Below are 19,336 nucleotides of genomic sequence, written 5' to 3'. Positions count from 1 at the left end.
TCACTTCTGCACCCCAAGAAAAATGCAAAAGGAGTTAAATTTGACTTGGAAAAGGTAGCTATTAACAGTGCTGTAGTGGTAAAAACGTAGGGAGAAAAGTAGATTTTCTAATATGTTTCTGGATCCTTCTCATTGTTCCTGGTGCTGCACTTCTAAGACATTCTTAAAAACTCTTTTCCCCAGCAAAGCCAGGCAGATGTTGCCTGTAGGACCTTCCAGAGCTGATCTCATCACTCTTTCTACCTGAGAAGGGAGTGAAGTACAACAGCCTCGCATGAACATTATCAGCCACTTGCCATGGCTTTCCTCCCTGGAAACTCCTCTGACTGCTCCAACTGCACCCACTCTGTGGGGCCTGTGAACATTTCAAAGGCCATTCTACTAGGTGTTATTTTAGGGAGCCTGATAGTTTTTGGGGTTTTGGGTAATATTCTGGTTATCCTCTCTGTAGCCTGCCACAGACATCTTCAGAGTGTTACCCACTATTACATAATTAACCTGGCTGTAGCCGACCTCCTCTTGACTTCCACTGTCCTGCCCTTCTCAGCTACTATGGAGATTTTGGGCTACTGGGCCTTTGGGAGAATCTTCTGCAACATCTGGGCAGCTGTTGATGTCCTTTGCTGCACTGCTTCCATTATGAGCCTCTGTATCATCTCGATAGACAGGTACATCGGGGTGAGTTACCCGCTGAGATACCCAAGTATAGTGACAGAGAAGAGAGGCCTCCTGGCGTTACTGTGCGTTTGGGCGTTGTCTCTGGTGATATCGATTGGACCTCTTTTTGGCTGGAAGGAACCAGCACCGGAAGACGAGACCATCTGTCAAATCACCGAGGAGCCTGGCTACGTGTTATTCTCTGCTCTAGGTTCCTTCTACCTCCCCCTGACTATCATCTTGGTGATGTATTGCCGAGTGTATGTAGTGGCCAAAAGGGAAAACAAAGGCCTGACTTCTGGTCTGAAGACAGAGAGATCTCGTTCCGAAGAAGTGACCCTACGGATCCATCGTAAAAATGCTCCCGAAGTGAGCGGATCGGCATCCAACCCCAAGAGCAAGCATCATTTCTCAGTGCGTCTCCTCAAGTTCTCCAGGGAGAAGAAAGCTGCCAAGACCCTGGGAATAGTTGTGGGGTGCTTCGTTCTGTGCTGGCTTCCATTTTTTGTCGTAATGCCTCTTGGTAAGTGAAACAAAAGTCTCTACCTTTTGCACCACCTTCCCTGGAGGGAGGGCTGTATTTGTGCCTGTGTACAATAATTCTCAGCAGAAAAGCTCTGAGGGAATAATTTTCTACTGGAAAGCTGTCAAAATCAAAACATTCACTATCACAAAGCAGTGAACAGAAAAAATTATAGTCTCAAACGAAACAAACCATCTCTGGTTCAAAGAGAAGCATAAAATTCTAAAAATAATGGGAAGAATTTAGCACTCTTTCCATACAGAAAATAGTCTTTCAGAACTAGGACTGTTATTTCTGACCAACTCTGCCAGAGGAACAATACCACACTGCGCCGGGGAACAATTTTTTTGGGGGGGGGGGGGGTGTGTTTATATCTAAGTTTGCAGCCAGTTCTTCAAGCGATATAAATATGTAAAAGGTCAAGATAAAAATACTTTCAGGGTCAATTTAGCTGTTCACAGACTTGGGGCCAGACCTCCTGGAGTGCTTAGCACCTAATACTTTCCACTATAAGGAAAAAAATGAGCTTCCTACCAGGAAATTCACACTATGAGATACTCTATTCCAAACGAAATGAATGTATTTTTTAATTTATCGTATGACCAGGCAGAAGACAGCAGAGAGGATCCTTCAAACTAATTTTATACTTCTCTGCCTTGCATCTATTGTGGAAACCCACTGAGCCCGCTGCCCAAGCACTGGCTTCAACCATCATGCTGAATATGAATATTTGTAATTTTAAGGAGAGAAAAGTTAGGGATTCGTTCTGCTTTGCTATCACTGAAATATAAAGGAGTAATTAGAATTTTAATTAAACCTTGCTCAGTCACCTTTGATGCAATTTCAGGATTTAAAAGTAGAATATTAATTTCATACCTACATCTGAGAGTGGTGTATGTGGCACACCACACTGAAGTTCGCTCCGCAACAGCTGTATTAAATGTTAGTTTTTGAAACACGGAATCTTAAATCTCCAAGTTGCTTAATTTCAGTAGCTTTTCTTATGGAAAGGGCTTATGCTGCATCGGAAAAATAAAGTAACATTGTGTGGAATTTTTATGTACTAACAGAACAATGAGTACCACTAAGCAAAAGAAAAACCAGCTTTACCTAAGCATGCAAAGAAAGATTTGGCTATTTTCTTTTTAATGTTTGGGTTTTTTTTTTTAAAAAAACTTATGAAAAGCTATTTTTCAGTTAACCTCTACTAGATTTACCAACATTACCAGGTTGCTTTACAAAAACCTATCACTAGTGTTGCCATGTGAAAAACCCAAACCTACAGAATCTTTTCTGTTGGTCAATACTGGGAAGTGCTGGAGTAAGAGATGTGGAGGTTTCATGAGGAGGAGCCCTGAAAGGCCTGGCTCATGCTGTCCAGGATGTCAGCATGTTGGAATGCTCGTTGCCAAGATGTCTGAAACATACCCAAAAAGGGTTTGAGAGAATGCATTAAACACACTTTTCATCTGCAAATGTGGTTGCCCACACAGAGCTGTTGTTAATTAATTTGCTTTGGATTTAAGAAATTTTCCGGCCTCAAGAGTGGCTTTGCATCTTTCTTTGATCCCTTATAAGGAAACTTTCTTGAGTTCGTTTCCCTATCTTTGTGGGGTTACTATGTTCTTTTTAAAGCATATAATAAGTCTTTCAAAACCTATTTGTTTAAAAGACAAAAAACTATTAAACAGACAATTAGTACAAAGTAACACATCTTCAAAAAAACCCAAGGAAGCACATCTTGAGGCAGACTGTCCCACCAAGCGCCGGAGACTCACCCGGAGATGATTGCACATGGCAATCTAAACCTATGCCATGCAGAACGCTTTCTAAAAGACAGTAACCATTTTCAGACCTATTCCGCAGGCAGGTGAAGGCAGGCATCGGGAGGAGAAGTGATCCGGCCAGGATCACGCAGATTAGTGGCAGAGGCTTCTCAGATGTGCAGAGCACTCCGTTGCTGAAACCGTTGGCAGTTGTGGAGTTCACAACACAGCTGGCTGGGCAACAAGAACCTTGTGGTGCAGAAGACCAGCTCTGCAGCTTTGCGGCCATGGGACAGACCTATAAATGATCCCATCAGCCATCGGCTGCTGCAGGTCGCTTCAGCCATTGAAGGAGTCCTTCAAGGGCCCTTCAAAAGCAGGCAGCCCTCAATGAAGGTTGCCCATGAGACAGACATTCTTAAACTATGCTACACAAACCGCTTCAGACAACTGGCAGGTGCTTACTGCTTTATGCAGCAGTTGTTTACAAAATAAGTTTATTTTATTGTCATCTACAGCATCTTCAACATCCCCCTACCCATTAACATCAACTCTACCAGCCAAGAACCACTTTAAAACAAGAAACACCAGGCTTGTTAAGACATACAATAAATGGGCATAGAAACTTTTGGGGTGTAGGTATGGGAAGGGTAAGAGTGATAGAATGGTATGAAGAGGAAGATGAAGGCATGAGAACCATATCAGTAGATGCTGCTGAAAATAACTGGACAAATAGTATGAGTATCCCTGCTGTAATATCTTAATTGAAATTGGTCTGTAAAGTTGCCAGTTGCAATCTGTGTAAGTAATGTCTTTCCTACCTTCTTAGATGGATGGAGTTTCATTCCAGGCAAAGAGTCTGTGCAAAGGCTTTCAGTCCAGTACACCTTCTCACTTGGCTTTGATGTTTGTGGAGTAAGCTAGGGAATGATAATCCTGTTGCATGAGAAGAACTGAGGTTAAGATTTGTTTTTTCTCTGCACGCTGGAGTGCAAACCCACCCTTCACAAAACTTCTGTAAAACAAGAGTGTCAAAACAGCTGATTTGCCCTGGAAGAAGTCAGGTTTTCATTTCTGCATGACTTCCTCTCTCTCTTTCGGGGTGACCCAGCGGATCCACTCCTAGCCTCAAAGCTTTCCAGTAAAAGCTCCTTTGAACTCAACATATCTTCACATACTGTTTAACAAAACCTTCCAAGTCAAAGCTCAAGCATGTCCCAACTAGACCCACAGTCTTTGTACCCCCCTAATTAAATATCCGTTCCTCTGTAGACACATAGTTTTCCTAATGCAATAAAAGGTCCTTTTCCATGATAGTTTGCGGAAGGCTTGGATGGATGCATGAAATGCAGGGTAAGAGGTAGCAATAGGCACCTAAATAGGCGTTTAAACAGAGCCAACAAGAACTGTGAGGTCCCTTGTCTGTGTCCATTAGCCTCTATACAAGACGCCTGATCTTAGTGACCACAAATTCTGTCTGTTCCACAGCAGTGGAGGCTTGGCAAAGGGCTTTTTATTCTGCAGACCTTCCTTTGAATTACTATTACACAAAATAAACTGTAAACCCATTGCTGAAGTAACTTTATTGGGGGAATTCTGCACAGACTCTTCCTATAAATGTCCTTGCCTAAGAGGAATCAAGTCCAACACCTTAGCCCTAATATCAGGTCCTAAAGAAAGACTAATGTCTGTGTACATCTACATCTCTGCAATTGCTTCCCGAACAGAAGCTTTTCAGATATGTCCACCAAACCTTCCTCATGCTACACTAGGCATCCACCTTTCCATAAGGATAAGTATGCGAGGGATATATTCAACAGAAAGAAATGTTTATCTTCTGAATAGATTACTTGCCTCTTTGGGAGCTCTAAATACTTTCACTGACTGATGCTTTTTTACAGGCTGATGTTTGCTCCAAGCAGACTACAAGAGCATCCTACCCTACCCAGGTGGTCTCTTATTCAGCCCTTCAGAGAAGGTAGCTGGAAAGGATGTGTCCTTGTCCATCTTAGGGCTATTGCTCTCACATATCATCTTCTACATGTGTTGCATTATTTTCTTTACCTCTTATTTCTCTTCTGCAACACTTAATCACCATATTCCCAACTGCTAGCCACTTATGAATCACTTGAGCACCCCCATTTAACATCCCCTCATGTTAATTTGCACAGCAAGAATAGCTTTAAAAGCATTTTAGTGCTGACCTTCACACGTTGGTTACCCCCTGCTTGGCTCCTTTCTCAAAACGTAACTGCACTAAAGCACTCCATTCAGATAGCTAGGAAGAGCACAAGCCAGGCGTCATGAACAGGGGATTACGCCCCATGCGCTCCTTTACATGGACAAGAACACACTGCTTTACTGAAGGGTATTAAGATCTATGATCAAGCTAGGAGGGCTCCAGGTGACAAAGCTGCATTTTTGTTTTGTACATTAGTCAAAACCTTCTCAACACCAAGCTTTTTTTTCCCAAGCAAGCTATAACGCGAAGCCCTGCTTCTCTTCCCAAAGTTCTTTGAAATGTTGTTTGACGTGTTGCCAAAGTTCTCTAAGATTATGGAGCAAAAAGATGCCCTAAAGCAAACAATATTGCTTCTCAAATTGGAGCAACCCTGTTCTCTGAGGCACCAGCAAATAAGGACTACTTGAAGCTGAACTAGAAACCTGAGAACAGGCTCCTAGAGGAACTTGAGTATCAAGGGGCAGCAAGAGCAGGGCTGCCCCAGAAAGGAGGGCAGCTCAAGAACAGAGGGTGACAACAGCACGCGCAGGTAGCCAGGCCCTCCCCAAAAGCGTGCACTCACTGTACCTGAGCAGAAACAGGCAGAGGTGGCATCTACAACTGGTTCAGCTGGCAGTCCAGTACTCACCAGACAAACACAAAACAACAAAACAGAGCCAGGGAAGAACAAGCCTGAGCTCACCTACAGCACTCAAAGAAGGTCAAGGAGAAGAGCCTGACCTTATATGCAGCTCCCAGGCCAATGGGCAGAGAGTCTGTGGATAGAGGCCACAGATGAGGCTCATCTGGGCAATTAGGGTTTGCTGGGCCCTGGCACTCTTCAATAACATCCTGACACACAGCGTGTTTTTTCCATTTCTGTTTTTTGTTTTCCTCTTGCGATTGCTAGAAAGGGATATAGACAGATATAGAAAGAAGTACTCAGAGCTAGAAGAGTCTGGAAATTTAGTACGTGCCCGTAGTGATGTAACCTCATCCTCAACATCACCTTGGAAACTGGTGCCAACTGACAGAGCAGACCTTTTCCTGTAGTGTAGACACTTATGGGTTGCTCTGGGAATTTTTCAAAAGGCTTCTTTTCAACAACATAGATGACAGTGCTTGGAGGTTGGTTTGAGATGAAACATGCACAGAACTGATGGAAAAAAGAAAAAGGGTTGGGATATTACAAAAATGGTCCTAAGTTGGGCTTGATGGTTCATCTTAACAAACTCTCAGAAGCAAACAAACTCATAGAGCTTTGTGTGTTGTCCACTTTCTGTGGCAAGCTAGCTTAAATCTGTCTGGTTGTAGATGTTGTGTTCAGAAGCAAAAAGAAGAAAAAGGGGAAAGTCTGAGCCAGGATGTCATGGGGGAAAAAGCTATCCAGACTATGGGCAAGGGAGAGGAAGGCTTTTAGCATTTGTCAATCATTCTCATGATGAAGAGAGTAGAAAAGAGGGTATGCTGGAGGGTATTTATATTTGTAGTAGAGTAGTAAATTAGTCTTGTGAACTGACACAAACACTCAAGGGAATCCTCTAATCCTATCTACGTGCCTGTCCGCAGCTGGTTTCTAATTACTATTTTGTGATACTTTTTTTAGCTGGAGTCAAAGAGAATGACTCTACTTTCACTAGAGGTAAACCGGAAAAATAGAAGGCATTTTTCTATTTCTGCCACTGATGCAGAAGGTTGCCAGCTGAGGAGTAGGAACATGCGCTGACATCTGGAGGCTGGTGGATTTATCCCTGTGTTTGCCTGTAAGGTCTGCATTTGCTGTATATATCACGACCTGTTATATGATTTAATAAGGTGACTGATTTAACTATGGCACCTTCCCTGGGCTCCAGAGGCATGAGTTCATACCCAGTCCACTTAGCTGTAAATGGAAAATTTATTTTTGGAAGTCAAAGGTGGCCAGCCATGACAGATGAGCTGCAGTGGTTTGTATGCTATCAGGTACCGAAATTCATTTACCTTAATCACTCTGCCCAGGCATGACTGACCTGTCCTCCTCTACGTTGCAGCGCTGGGACAACACAAAGCTTCCATTTTGTATATTAGGGTACAGTATTTCCCCAAGGTTGTGCTTCAAGGGCCCATCTAATTTTTGGTGCCGGTGAAAAACGTATCAGATATATGATGGCCTCTTTATGGCCTCTTGCTCTTTTCAAGATCATCTGAGTCTCTATTCAATGTGTTCTGCCAGCACATGCTCAGATCAACTCCCACGGTTTCTGGGTAAGGCCTGTCAAAGTAGCTGGGCTCCAGACCATGTTCCTTTGTCATCGTGAAGCAGAATATGACAGAGTTGGGTCAGGGAAGTAAAGCCAAGGTCTGTGCTTTACCCATATCTTATCACAGCAGGAGTTCAAATACCTGCTACTGTCTTGAAGTTTAGACTCTGCAATTCACCCTGTTCCCTGCCTACCAACTCCTGCAGACAGCAGTGTTTTAATGAGCAAAATCTGGGAACCCCATTTCAGAGGAACACACGGGACCCACTAGTGTGAGACACGGAGAGCAGCTTAAACATGGCTTTTAGGGTCTTTTGGGGGCACGAAAAGGCAGTGCTTGTCATTCATCCGTTCCCCAGAGGGAAGCAGCAGGACAACGGGAACTGCCGCGGTGGGAGATTCAGCAGTGAGCTGGGATCCCTCAGTAACAGGTTAACTCTAGGTGCTAAACAGCCTAATTCCTTTCAATGAATCACCTCTTTTCTTCTTCAGAACTGTATAGATGGTCTCATAGTAGTAAATACAAGCACAGGATCCTCCTGTCCCTCCTACCCCTTTACTTGGAAGGCAGAGAGTAGGGCAAGCAGCCCATGCACTCCCTCGGCATCGTCATGGCTGGGTTGTCCAGATATTCAGAGAAACAAAGATCTGAATCCCCTTTCTTTTCGTTGTGCAGCTGATAATAATATCATAAAATTAAATTAATAAAAGCTGTGACAACCTAACCCTCAATACAGTTTTCATATCAGAAAATGCTGAACTCCAGCCATGGCGGAAATATTCAGAGGTGAATTCCTCACATTAACATTTCAGTGTGTTCCCTCGGCGACAAAAAGAAAAAATTTAAAAAAGGGGGAAAAAAAAAAACACCAACAAAATAAAGCCCAGCTCATTCTCTGGAGCACAGGTCAGGGAGAAGAAGGGTGTATACACCCCTTGAGTCATGGAGCACAAGTGTGTGTGTGTGTGTGTGTGTGTGTGTGTGTGTGAAGCCACTGAATGGGGAGAAAATAAGCCATGAAGACGAACAGCCAAGATATTTCCTTGGCAAGTTTGGGGCTTTTTTTGCTAATCACAAGGGGCATTTTTCATAAACACAGACTGGAAAGGCTTTGTTGGTCTAGGTTGATAACTCAGCTACACTGAAGCCAATGGCAAAGATCCCACTGACATCCCGGTGGCCAACATTTCTCCCCCGTTACCGAGTCCTGAAACGTTGCGTCCCACTGATTCGTAACACAGCGAAGTAGCAGAAGGCGTTGGTGATATTAAGAGGCATTTAAACTGCAAACAAAAGAGAAAGTGGAGTCCGTCTTGCGATGTTTTGTGATTCACATCTATGGCTCTCCTGCATGAACTACCTGTCAGAGAATGCTTGTCCTTGTATTCAAAACATGCCTGCTTTGTGTAGTCACCACTTTCAAGTCCCTGGGAGTAAATGAACCAAGAATGTAATTTTTCGCTCACTCTCAAATGTCATGATGCAATTTAGGACTTGCTAGTGATTGACAGGCGATGAGTCATTCTCCCACCCAGCAAGTGTCAGGATTTGTCTTCAATTTGGATACATAAGGGATAGATACTCAGCTTTGTTGAAGAAGATAATTCCAGCGTTGCTAACCCCAAGGATTCCAAAATCATGACCAACAGCCACATAGTGACAAACTCATGAGACAGGCTGAGATAGACTCATCTTCTCAAACTATTCTCTGAACCACACGCTTGTTTTTTTTTTATTTTTAAAGGAAAGCTAAGATTTTGTTCTAAGTGCATGACTCCGAGCGCGAGGGCTTCGGGACGAATATCAAATATCTTAAAAATGTGAGCAACAAGATCCAGAATCATTCCACTGCAGTAACAGCATGAGAGCTGGAATTTCAATGACAACAAAATTGATTTGTAAAACAATGTGATTATTTGGGTTTACACGGGTAACAAAACCTCAGTTTACCTTCCCATGGCTTTTTATCAGCTTTCTAAATCTGCAACTGCCCACAGTGAATCTGGAAATAGTTGCTTGCTGAGATGTTTGCTCTTTGCCAGAAATATCATCCATCCTAAGTGGGTACAATATAAAACAGAGCATAAATTAGGCCTGAAAAAATCCAAGTAATCAGAGCGCCGTTCCCAAGCTGACCCATTCCATTGCCTGTCCTTTCCATCTCTCACCTGTGTCCAAAACACCCACATCCTCCTGATGCCCCAGATCTGCATTCAGGCCCTTGCGTAGCGAAACGAGCTCTTGGTCCTCTTTCTACATCTGTTTATTATGGGCCAGGGATATCTAGACACAAAGTCACTCTCATTTCCCCCCCGAATCAGCCACAACGTCCCAGGCCCTGGGACAGGCACAGCCATAAACGCGCAAGACTTGCCAGAAGAAGGATTTTACCCTTCCTCACGTCTATGAACCGCTGTTCTGCATTTGCTATGTTAATTTGATTGTACAAAACCCAGAAGCGTTGCCTACTCTTCAAGGGTCCTTTGATCCCATTTTTTGCTCCCGCAGAAAATACTTTCCACAAGGGAGCAGCAGGGTGAGACGTGCTGGGAGAGCATACGGAGGGCATATGTTGCATATCTGCATCAATACATATAGATATATATATATAAAAATATACTTTCCAGGGGTTTCTGTTTGACCCGAGATGCCGTACAGAATGCCAGTCTTATTGGAATAAAGTTCAGTTCTACCATTGAGCCTGGGAACACGAGATGTGACACATTTATCAATGTTTGTAGAGCAGACTTGCCTCATGAGAGAGCGAGGGTGGTACGGAGTTAACCCATGTGGGGCCATCAGTGCTCCCCCGTGCTTCATCCTCTGGGTCTTTAGGGCAATTGCGCTGGAATAGCTGCTGCCCTCCAGCTTGACCCCTTTAGGGCAGATCCCAGGACCTGAGCTGGAAGCTTTGCCTCCCCGTAAACCAGACGCTATCCCTGTTTCCAGCTGAATTCCAGCTGAGATTCCAGAGGCGTACGTCCTCCACGTCAGAGGCAAGGGATGTTAGGACTTTTGTTTGACTTCTGTGCAAGGTGTAAAGCAGGTACGTCTCCCAGTTCCCCAGGACACTTCAAGCCCTGATAACATAACACTAACCCTGTTTGGTTCTTCGCTCACAAGGCGCACGGGCACTGCTGTCGTCTTCTGAGCGGAGTCTGTAACGTACAACATAAAAGGGGGAAAAACAGGAGTGAACCTAAACAGAGCTGCAAGGTTTAGTAGCAGAGATGGATTTTAACACCACTATGGCTTCATGTGTCATAAAAATGTACGGGATCTTATTCCCGTGGTGCTGACAGAGATGACACAGAGTAAACAAATAACAAGTTGCTGTGGTCTGGCAGCTTCTCTGTGCTGTGTGTCCGTCAGAGAAACGACGCACGACATCAGTACTGGTTTTTAAATAACCTATAATCAAGCAGCTCTGTAACTTCTGACAAATGACAAAGTCAAATTACATCTTTGTGACTGAATTGGCACTTACTCACCAGGAGGTACATGGAAAACTTATCTCTCAGATCTGAAGAAACTCGAGTTGACAAACAGGAAAATAAATTACGAGGGAAGGGAATGCAATCCTGACATTTTCAGGGGTAAGTGATGAAATACTTAATGGCAAAGGATCTCAGGAGGCTAATGGTACATTTTATTTTATTTAATTTTCATACAACAAGCAATTGAATTGTGCTACTGACACTAGAGAGTCCTCAACCTTCTGAAAACAAAGCAGGAATTCGAGCATCATTTAGTCAATCTACAATTCAAAGGCATTAAAAAACCAGTTGAAGCTTTCTTTACTGTTCTTCCAGCACAGGCTGCAAGGAGACAATGGGAGATGCAGCCTCTAAACTGTAACCAGTTTGGCCACTATTTGCCATTTTATTCCTGACAGCGTAGCGCAAGGAAGACATTAAGGCCTGTGAATAGGATAGAGAATTAGTTTTAAGAAAGAAAACTTTTCACTTCCCAACTGCTGCTCACTATCCAGCTCTGTTAGAGGCTACTTGGGTGGCAGCACGTCATTAATCTATGATTACACCTAGCCTAGAGTGAGAGAACTGGAAGCTTGCTCTGAAGAATTAGGTGCTGTAAGAATTCAGTTTTCTCAGTCCTGGCTTCTAGTAGGCAAGTGTCCAAACCCAAGTTGACACTAACTGGCAGCCAGCAAGTGGTCAAGGATTGAATGAACATGGGCTCTGAACTGCTCGCCCCAGTTCCACCTGGTTTCTCTGTACTGCCTCGCTGCTACGTAAGAAATAGTCTTAGCTCTATACCTTAAAGAACAGAAAATTCACTCACTTCGTTGTTTAATCTCATGGTTAATTGTGGTCATCGTTTAAAAAAAAACGCAAAGCCTATGTTTGATTTCCACTTTGAACTCATCGGACTTGAGCTGCCAGCCCCTGCCCGTTTCGACGTTTCAGCAGACTGAACAAAACACTTTATCACCAGGCTTAGCAGCACCGCTTGAGAATGACGCCCGCTTGCTACCAGATACATCAACCACTGATACTAATCATGACAGTAACATCACTGAATATTAAAGGCCTGGAAGAAAAAAATACTTTCTCAGTATTCTGTGGAGAGGAACACAATTCCCCAAGGACCTGGAGAATATGATATTTTTCCCTTTTTGCCAGATACTCAGGTAGCCAACAGAAAAGGTTAGGGAAAGTTTCTGAGCTAGAGAGGCAACCAGGTGTCTGCAATAGAAGGGCATTGCTTTCCGTGGCCATGCACATGCTGACATGTCAATAGTTCCTCATAGCAGTCCTGCAACATACAGAAGGATTTTGCTCATTAGACAGAGAAGATGCAGGAGGTGTAATTTTTTTTTCCACCCTACACAATAATTCAGTGGCTCAAGGTTTAGATATGCTCGTCCTGATTTATATTGCTCTGGAAGTTGAATAAGGTGTCAGCATAAGTAAGAAAAGGGTCCAAATTATTTGTACTTTGATTTTACATCTAGCTCTGTTATGTATCGGGTCCACTGACTATCAGTTCCAGCCTCAGCCCTTTCAAGGTGCCACTGACAATATTTCTTCCTATCGACATTTGTTTCGTTCAGAGGACAACACACAGTTATAATGAAGCCTCAGAGACAGAGCTTTAGCTGGTCTAAACTTAGGAAAGATCACTGTCTGGCACAACCAAAGGCACTGTCCTAAAGCCCAAGTCGTATCCACCAGTGGAAAGAAGAAAGTGTTAAAGAGCGTGGTGGGGTCTACAGAGAGCGAAGTCTGTGCGCTGTTAAAGCTACTTCATTTTCTTTTCACTGTGTGTTGTTCCAAGGCAACAAGTCTCTGCACTGATGAACCAAAAAAGGTTACATTAATAAATTAGCATGCAGATCCCCACCCCAAAAAAAGAGCAAGAGACAGACTCTGACACTGGCTGTTTTCTATTTTTAACAGACTTTGGCAAGGCACTAGCATTCCATTTGGAGTGAGCCAGGAGTTGCAGCAAACAGGAATTGTTATTGTTTACCCATTTTTACACTCAGCCTCACACAGCTGATTCCCTAAACCGAGGTTAGTTTCACCTTTTGCCTTAACACGAAATGGGAAAGCGGTAGATATGCCGCAATTAAATGAGGGAATAAAGAAAAAAATTGAGCATGATTTGGGCGTTTAGAAGCCTTTCGTTATTTTTCATCTGCCAGTGACTTCAGCCAGAAAGTTCTTTGAGAACGTTAGTTGTTTTTCACCGAAGGAAAGCAACATTAATTCGCTGAGAAAAATTCTAGGTCGCGGATACGCCCGCTCGCTCGTGCTTAGCTGCAAAGCAGCGTTTCTTTTCTTTAGCACCATGGTTTTGGTCTTAAAAACCGGTTGATATTGAAACTCATCGTGAAACGGCTCTACCTAGCCATCTCGGAGCAAGGCAGAAGCCCTCACGGAGGCAGCGAGACCCGTGCTTGATGCCCAGGTGGTACCTGGGCGATACGACCAGCTCCCGTGGCGTGTTCCGCGCTGCCTTCGGGCGTTCCGGCTGCACCAGACGGCCGGGGTCGCGGGGACCTCCCCCAGCTCACAGGCAACGGGAAGGCTTCTCACCCTGCCGCATCGCCTTTTCCCCCCGACAGCGGCGTGTCCCCCGGGCCCGTCGGCTCCGCTCAGAGAGTAGGAGCCGGTGCCACGGCGAGAAGACGTTGCTTCGCGTTTCACACGGAGACCGCGTTCGGCAGAACGGGCAAGTCGTTAATTGCACCACGCTCTTTGTGTCTCTGGTTCAGGCAATGTTTTAATACGTTCTCACACAGACAAAAACACCCTGAGAATTCCTCTCCGGCTTTTGCTGTTTGGAAGCGTTTGCTGCGCTTGCTGTAGCTTTGTTTGACGCCTTGGGAAGAACAAGGTCCAAACTGAAGTTCAGCGGCTCTCGGAATGCAATTAGAACTGATTGCATTATTAGCTTTTCCGAAGCCAGGGGAGGTCCAACAAACAGATCGATCCCTGTAAAGCTTAGGAGCTGCTGACAGCCGCAGAGGATGACAGATGTGTCAATGCCTAAATATTCCACAATATTTCTTTCAACATGCACATGCTTCCGATTTTTCCAGGGGGAAGCGGGAAGACAAGCAGTTGTCAGTGCTGAAAGCTTTGGTTTTTATAAACTTGACTATAAAGTCCAAAACAAGCCAATTACATTTTCTGGGAAATTATTTTTCTTCCCGTGTCCGAACCAATTACTTACACTGGTATGAAGAACCACTTTTTTTCGCCCCCCTTTCTTTTAAACAAGGCAAGAAATGGAGTTTTCCCATTGACAACATATGGCAAATATTTTTCTCTGTCTCTGGTTCTGGAGTCATTTTGCAAAATAGGTCTTAGAAGTGCTGTATCACTTATTCCCACTCCAGCATCACAGGGAGTTTAGTTTTCTGGTTCATTCACATTCAGACAACATTGTTTTTATTTCTAAGTAAGAAGTACTAAGTAAGAGAATTACAGGATCTTGTTACAATGGCCACTTTCCAATGTCATTCAAGAAAAGCAACAAATTTCTAAACAATTTTCCTTAAGCAGCAGTGTTGACTCTTTGATATCTTAAATATGTCTCCGTGATTTTATAATAACATCTCTCCATAAGTAAATCTCTTAAGCATTTACTGACATCCTATTCAAATCATCTCATCTAAAGTTTAAAAACTTGCTTATACAAGAAGTAAGGAGCTTAAGTTGTAGTTAAAAAAAAAAAAAAAAAAAAATTTGGCATTAGGAAAAATGTTCCCAAGATTTTAAATCAGCAGATAACTCACAATTGACCCCTACATTATCATATATAATTATTTTTAAAAAACTATGTTAGTGATATTATTTAATTTTCAATTTGCATGGTCATTTGTAGTTAACTGTTGCTGTGCCAAGACAGTGAGGACCACCGAGTGCACCGTTTATGGCTCTGTCACTGATACGCTTAATAAGCTTTGTCTTTGTCAAAAGATTTCAAATTTTTTGCATGTTACCCTGCCTTCTATAGAGTAAAAAGTCCCATAGTACTTCCCTTACTAAGGAGCCATCTAAGTTCTTTCTCTTTGAGTCATCTCTGGGAGGTAACCTTGCAAATATATAACAGTGTGTGTGTATATATATCTCTATCTATATATCATGGCTGCCCATAAGACCCTCACCAATGTTCATTTACGTAAGAAGGAACATTTTCTTTAACTTCTCTGAATTTTAGATGCATTCTATGAGACAGAAAAATATGGATAGTTAGTTAGATAAAGGTTTCACGGGAAAATGAGTACTCAATACTTTACCGTTTTTAAGACTTCGAGCTGGAATGCAGTCAACGCAGTAACCCTACTTTTCACTTACTCTTACTTCTGAAGTGGTGTGATTTTCTTGTCATTTGAAACCCTTTTTGATGACCTCCTAGGTATCGCTGTTATATGGCTAACTAATCCAGAATTAAAAGTCCCAGAAGAAACACTTTTCCTCTATCACTTGATACCAGTCCCTCTTGCTTGCCTCACTGGCTGTAAATGGGAAAACAACACTTGTATAATGAAGTAGATGTCTTGAACTGATTTCTGATAGACCATCCATGTAATTATATGACACCATATATTCTGAAAGACTTATTCCTGCAGGAGTTGGTCTTAGAGTCATAGATTTTCCAAGACAGAACAGAACCTTATTTATTTTTTCTTGTGTTTGAGTTTCTTTGGTTACCTGCAATTTCTCACTGCCTCTGCCTTAACACTCTGTGTATTTTCCATTTTAGGTTCGTTCTTTCCTGCAATCAAACCCCCGGACACACTTTTTAAAATAACATTTTGGCTTGGATATTTAAACAGCTGCATCAACCCCATAATCTATCCGTGCTCAAGTCAAGAGTTTAAGAAAGCATTCCAAAACGTCCTGAGAGCGCAGTGCCTCCCAAGGAAGCAAGCAGCAAAGAAGCAATCCCCAAGCTTCAACCTCAACCATCCCACTAGCCAGAGCATGGAGAGTGGCAAAGGTGTGGTCCGTATCCCTGTTGGCTCGGGAGAAACCTTCTATAAGATTTCCAAGTCGGACGGGGTCTGCGAATGGAAGATATTCTCCGCTGTGCAAAGCATGCCTGCAAAAAATGCAGTTTCTAAAGACTGTACTGCTGCCAAAGCGAAAAGTAAAGGTTTCCTCCAGGAATGCTGCTGTGCAGGCACTTCAGGAAACCTTGTCCATGAAAATTGTAAAGTGCCAACCATCAAAATACACACCATCTCCCTCAGTGAAAACGGGGAGGACGTCTAAAGGACTGAATGTGCCTAGCGCGCAGGCTGGCAAACTCGTGGCTCTGCTAACGGGATGTTGCTCTCTTTATTGGGAAGTAGAAGTAGATGCTACAACAGTTGAAAGGATCCGGGTGAAACAAATAGCATACTGTACAACAGGGCCAAAGTTTGTGAGGAGTGATGTCTTTCAGTGCTGGTAGCCTGAATGAAGCCCCTTAAAGACTGTGAATGGCTTCAGTGGATGGTGAGCACCCCACGGTCTTCCGAGAGACTGGCCTCTGCGAGTCATTTGCCTGATACTTAAAGGCTTTATTTTTCACTGTATTCCCCTGTTTCAAAGTCCCTACTGCTCTGATTTATGTGCAATGGGGGAGAAAGAGCAAACTACAAAGACCCCGTGCTGATTTCAGCATGGGTACTTTCAGACAGCTCCGTATTTAGAGCCATTTTGTGATTCTGCTCCCCCCCCCAAAAAAGCTAAACCTCAATTCAACAGCTGGGAGAGCTGAGGTTGGGAGGCTCAGGTCTTGGGACAGTGTTTACAGATCTCTGTTACTTTTCATTAAGGGACTGTGGACAAGAACGTTTTCCTACCATACCTTCCCTCTTTTGTTCATGTCCAGGTCCTGGCTTGGCAAGGTCCTGCACGCCTTGTTGAAGAGAACAAGCAGGTCTTTGGATTTGTATCTTCAGCTGGGCAGCCTCATTGGTTCTCATTCCTGGGCTGCACCGGGTGGGGAATTGCTCTTCTGTAACGCCCACACGGTTGCTTGTCCTCAACCTGTCTGGAAAAGCAGTCGCTTCGGCTCACAGGGCAGAGCAAAACCACGATCTTGGCTCTTGCCCTGCTTGGAGTCACTCTAAGTTTCCCTTTGTGCCGTGGATTTCAGTTAACTCCATTGCCAAGGGAAACTTGATCTAAGTGGCTGCACTCCACCTAACTTCAGAGACCAACCAGAACTGTTCTTCTATGTACAACCAACCGCCCAAATCTCCAAACAAAACAAAATGAAAATTTGCATGCACCCCAGGTTTGTTTGGAAGGCCTCTGTGCTTTGATGCGGGTCTAATAAAATTCAAAACTAGGTAAGCCATCATCAAGTAAGGCTCAAAGAGGTCACTTTCACTCATCCACTTGTTTTCCTCGCTCTGAGTCCAGCAGGGACCTGCTTAAAACCTCAGTAACTCCTTGCTCAGGTGCTTGCTAGTCACATCAGTGCCACAAGTCACCGGAAAAGCTGCAGACATTTTGCTCTCTCCCTGCCCAGTGTTATGCCACATTCCTCTTCTGACTCCTTCAATACCAAGTGCTCGAAGCTCTGTACGAGATCCTGGGTACCCTGGAGTCAGGAACTTTACCCTCATTCTGAGCGGTGGAAGTTTAGCATATTAAATGACTTAAGGACATACATCCCCGTGAGAAAGGGCAATCCTTTGGGAATTTGGGAGAAAAGCATTTGGATGTATGTTATATTTTAATATAGCTAATCCAAATAAATAAATAAATGAGCTGTTCAGCATCTGGAAGAAGTAGTGGGAGGAATTCTCTGTACAATATTAGAAATAAGCAGTTCTTGACATAACTCCTCCTGAGCCTGCCAAGTTAAGAATGCAGCTTCTTGAAACACCACATAAACCTTTACTCATGTCTCAATGTCAGCTCCTGTGCTGAATATCTACTGGCTTGAAAAGGGAAAGGCCTTCAGATAAGGTTAACTCTTACAGGATAGGGTCTTGAAAGGACACCTTGATCTTATTGATGAGGAATCGTTTATTCATCTCTCATTCAGCATTAAGCCCCCAATGCCAAGAGAATTTCATTTTACTCTGTCTTATTTATGCATGAATGAGATTTTTTTTCCTGCTGCAAACACATATTCGCAGCTAGAACATTATCGGACAATTTGCAAAAGTAAAATCTGATCCTTGGAGTTCATGCAATGCTGTTGCTTTGCACAGTCCTGGAAGCAGAAAGCAGCCCCAGGGTGTAAATGCGCTTCACATCCGTATGTGGCCAGGATGCTAATCAAGCACTGCCACTGTAAGGAAACGTTGAGCTCAAAGTGAAGGAGGAGAATAGAAGGACCTAAGCCTGTGTTTTGCATTGACAGACCACAGAGGCAGAACAAGCCAGATGATTTTCCCCCTCCATTCGGCCCTGTTCTCAATGCACGGAAATTATTGCGTAATATCAGTACACCTAGGAAACCTATTACAAAGTGCCCATTTACAGATCTTGCTGATCTTGCAGGATCAAAAGTAAAAATCTGTAAGAGTAAGAATCGTGTCTTTGGGCAGATTCACTAGTATTTCCTCAGTCAACACCAGCCTGATGAAGCTATGTCAGAGAACAAGAAAGCTGTAAAAGACCTGGTAAAGTCAGCGTTTTTTTCTGGTGAAGTAACCAAGAGCACTTCAGGTCCGACATGGGCTGGTAAACTCTCCTCGCAGCACTTGCTGCCTCAGAGAGACATCTTAGAGGTGTTTTGAGGTGCTAAGAAGTCACATCAAGCAGAGGGCTTGCTTCTTCCAGCCTTCAGGCAAAAGGGTGTGCGGTGGTAGGGAAAACTGGAGCTAACAGTCCTCAGCTCAGCCTGCAGTGGTCCTGAAGACATTGAGACGACACTTGAATTTGGAAGCACAGTGTTTTTCAGACTATTGAGCTTTTGGTGTGTTCGGTGGGCCAGTGAATGGCAATGTCTACCTCTTCTTGTACTTGGAACATCAGCATAGCTGATTAGCTGAAGCAAATAGTTATTTGTTCTCCCACATGAATGCTGTATAAGAAAGATACAGAATGTCCCAAGCAGGTTAAAATTAGAGGATAATTCAAATCAAATGCCTGGACCCAAACCCTTATTTATTTCCAAAAACATGCATTTGTGAAAGCAAATCTGTAGCGTTATCCCATTTTTAGTTTAAATAATAAACCCACCCGACCCCTTAAAGCTTTTCTTAGGGTTTTTCAATAAAGTCTAGAATTTGAAACTAGAAGTGTTGAAATACCATAAAAAAAATATTCTCATGGTACTTCAAGCCAAGACCAGAAGCAGAAAAGCTGGAAATCTCATAAGAAAGTCACGTGAGACTCGTGGCTTGAGGTTTTCAGTCTCACGGGGTTCAAATACATGGGACATCTATTCGAACAAAACCTGAACTCTGAAACATTTTGAAAAACACCCGTTATATCAAGCAAA

General features: G+C 43.4%; 1 protein-coding gene across 1 annotated transcript; it reads left to right on the top strand.

Annotated features, from left to right (window-relative positions):
- Nucleotides 1-297: 297 nt before the first annotated feature.
- On the top strand, nucleotides 298-16,158 carry ADRA1A (adrenoceptor alpha 1A). The gene is made up of 2 exons (XM_010282277.1): nucleotides 298-1,180; nucleotides 15,647-16,158. Exons 1-2 carry the CDS (start codon nucleotides 298-300, stop codon nucleotides 16,156-16,158), a joined length of 1,395 nt encoding a protein of 464 aa, XP_010280579.1.
- Nucleotides 16,159-19,336: the final 3,178 nt, after the last annotated feature.

Source organism: Phaethon lepturus, unplaced genomic scaffold, assembly GCF_000687285.1.
Source record: "Phaethon lepturus isolate BGI_N335 unplaced genomic scaffold, ASM68728v1 scaffold5452, whole genome shotgun sequence".
Lineage (NCBI taxonomy): Eukaryota > Metazoa > Chordata > Aves > Phaethontiformes > Phaethontidae > Phaethon > Phaethon lepturus.
This window is presented reverse-complemented; position numbering and strand designations above follow the sequence as displayed.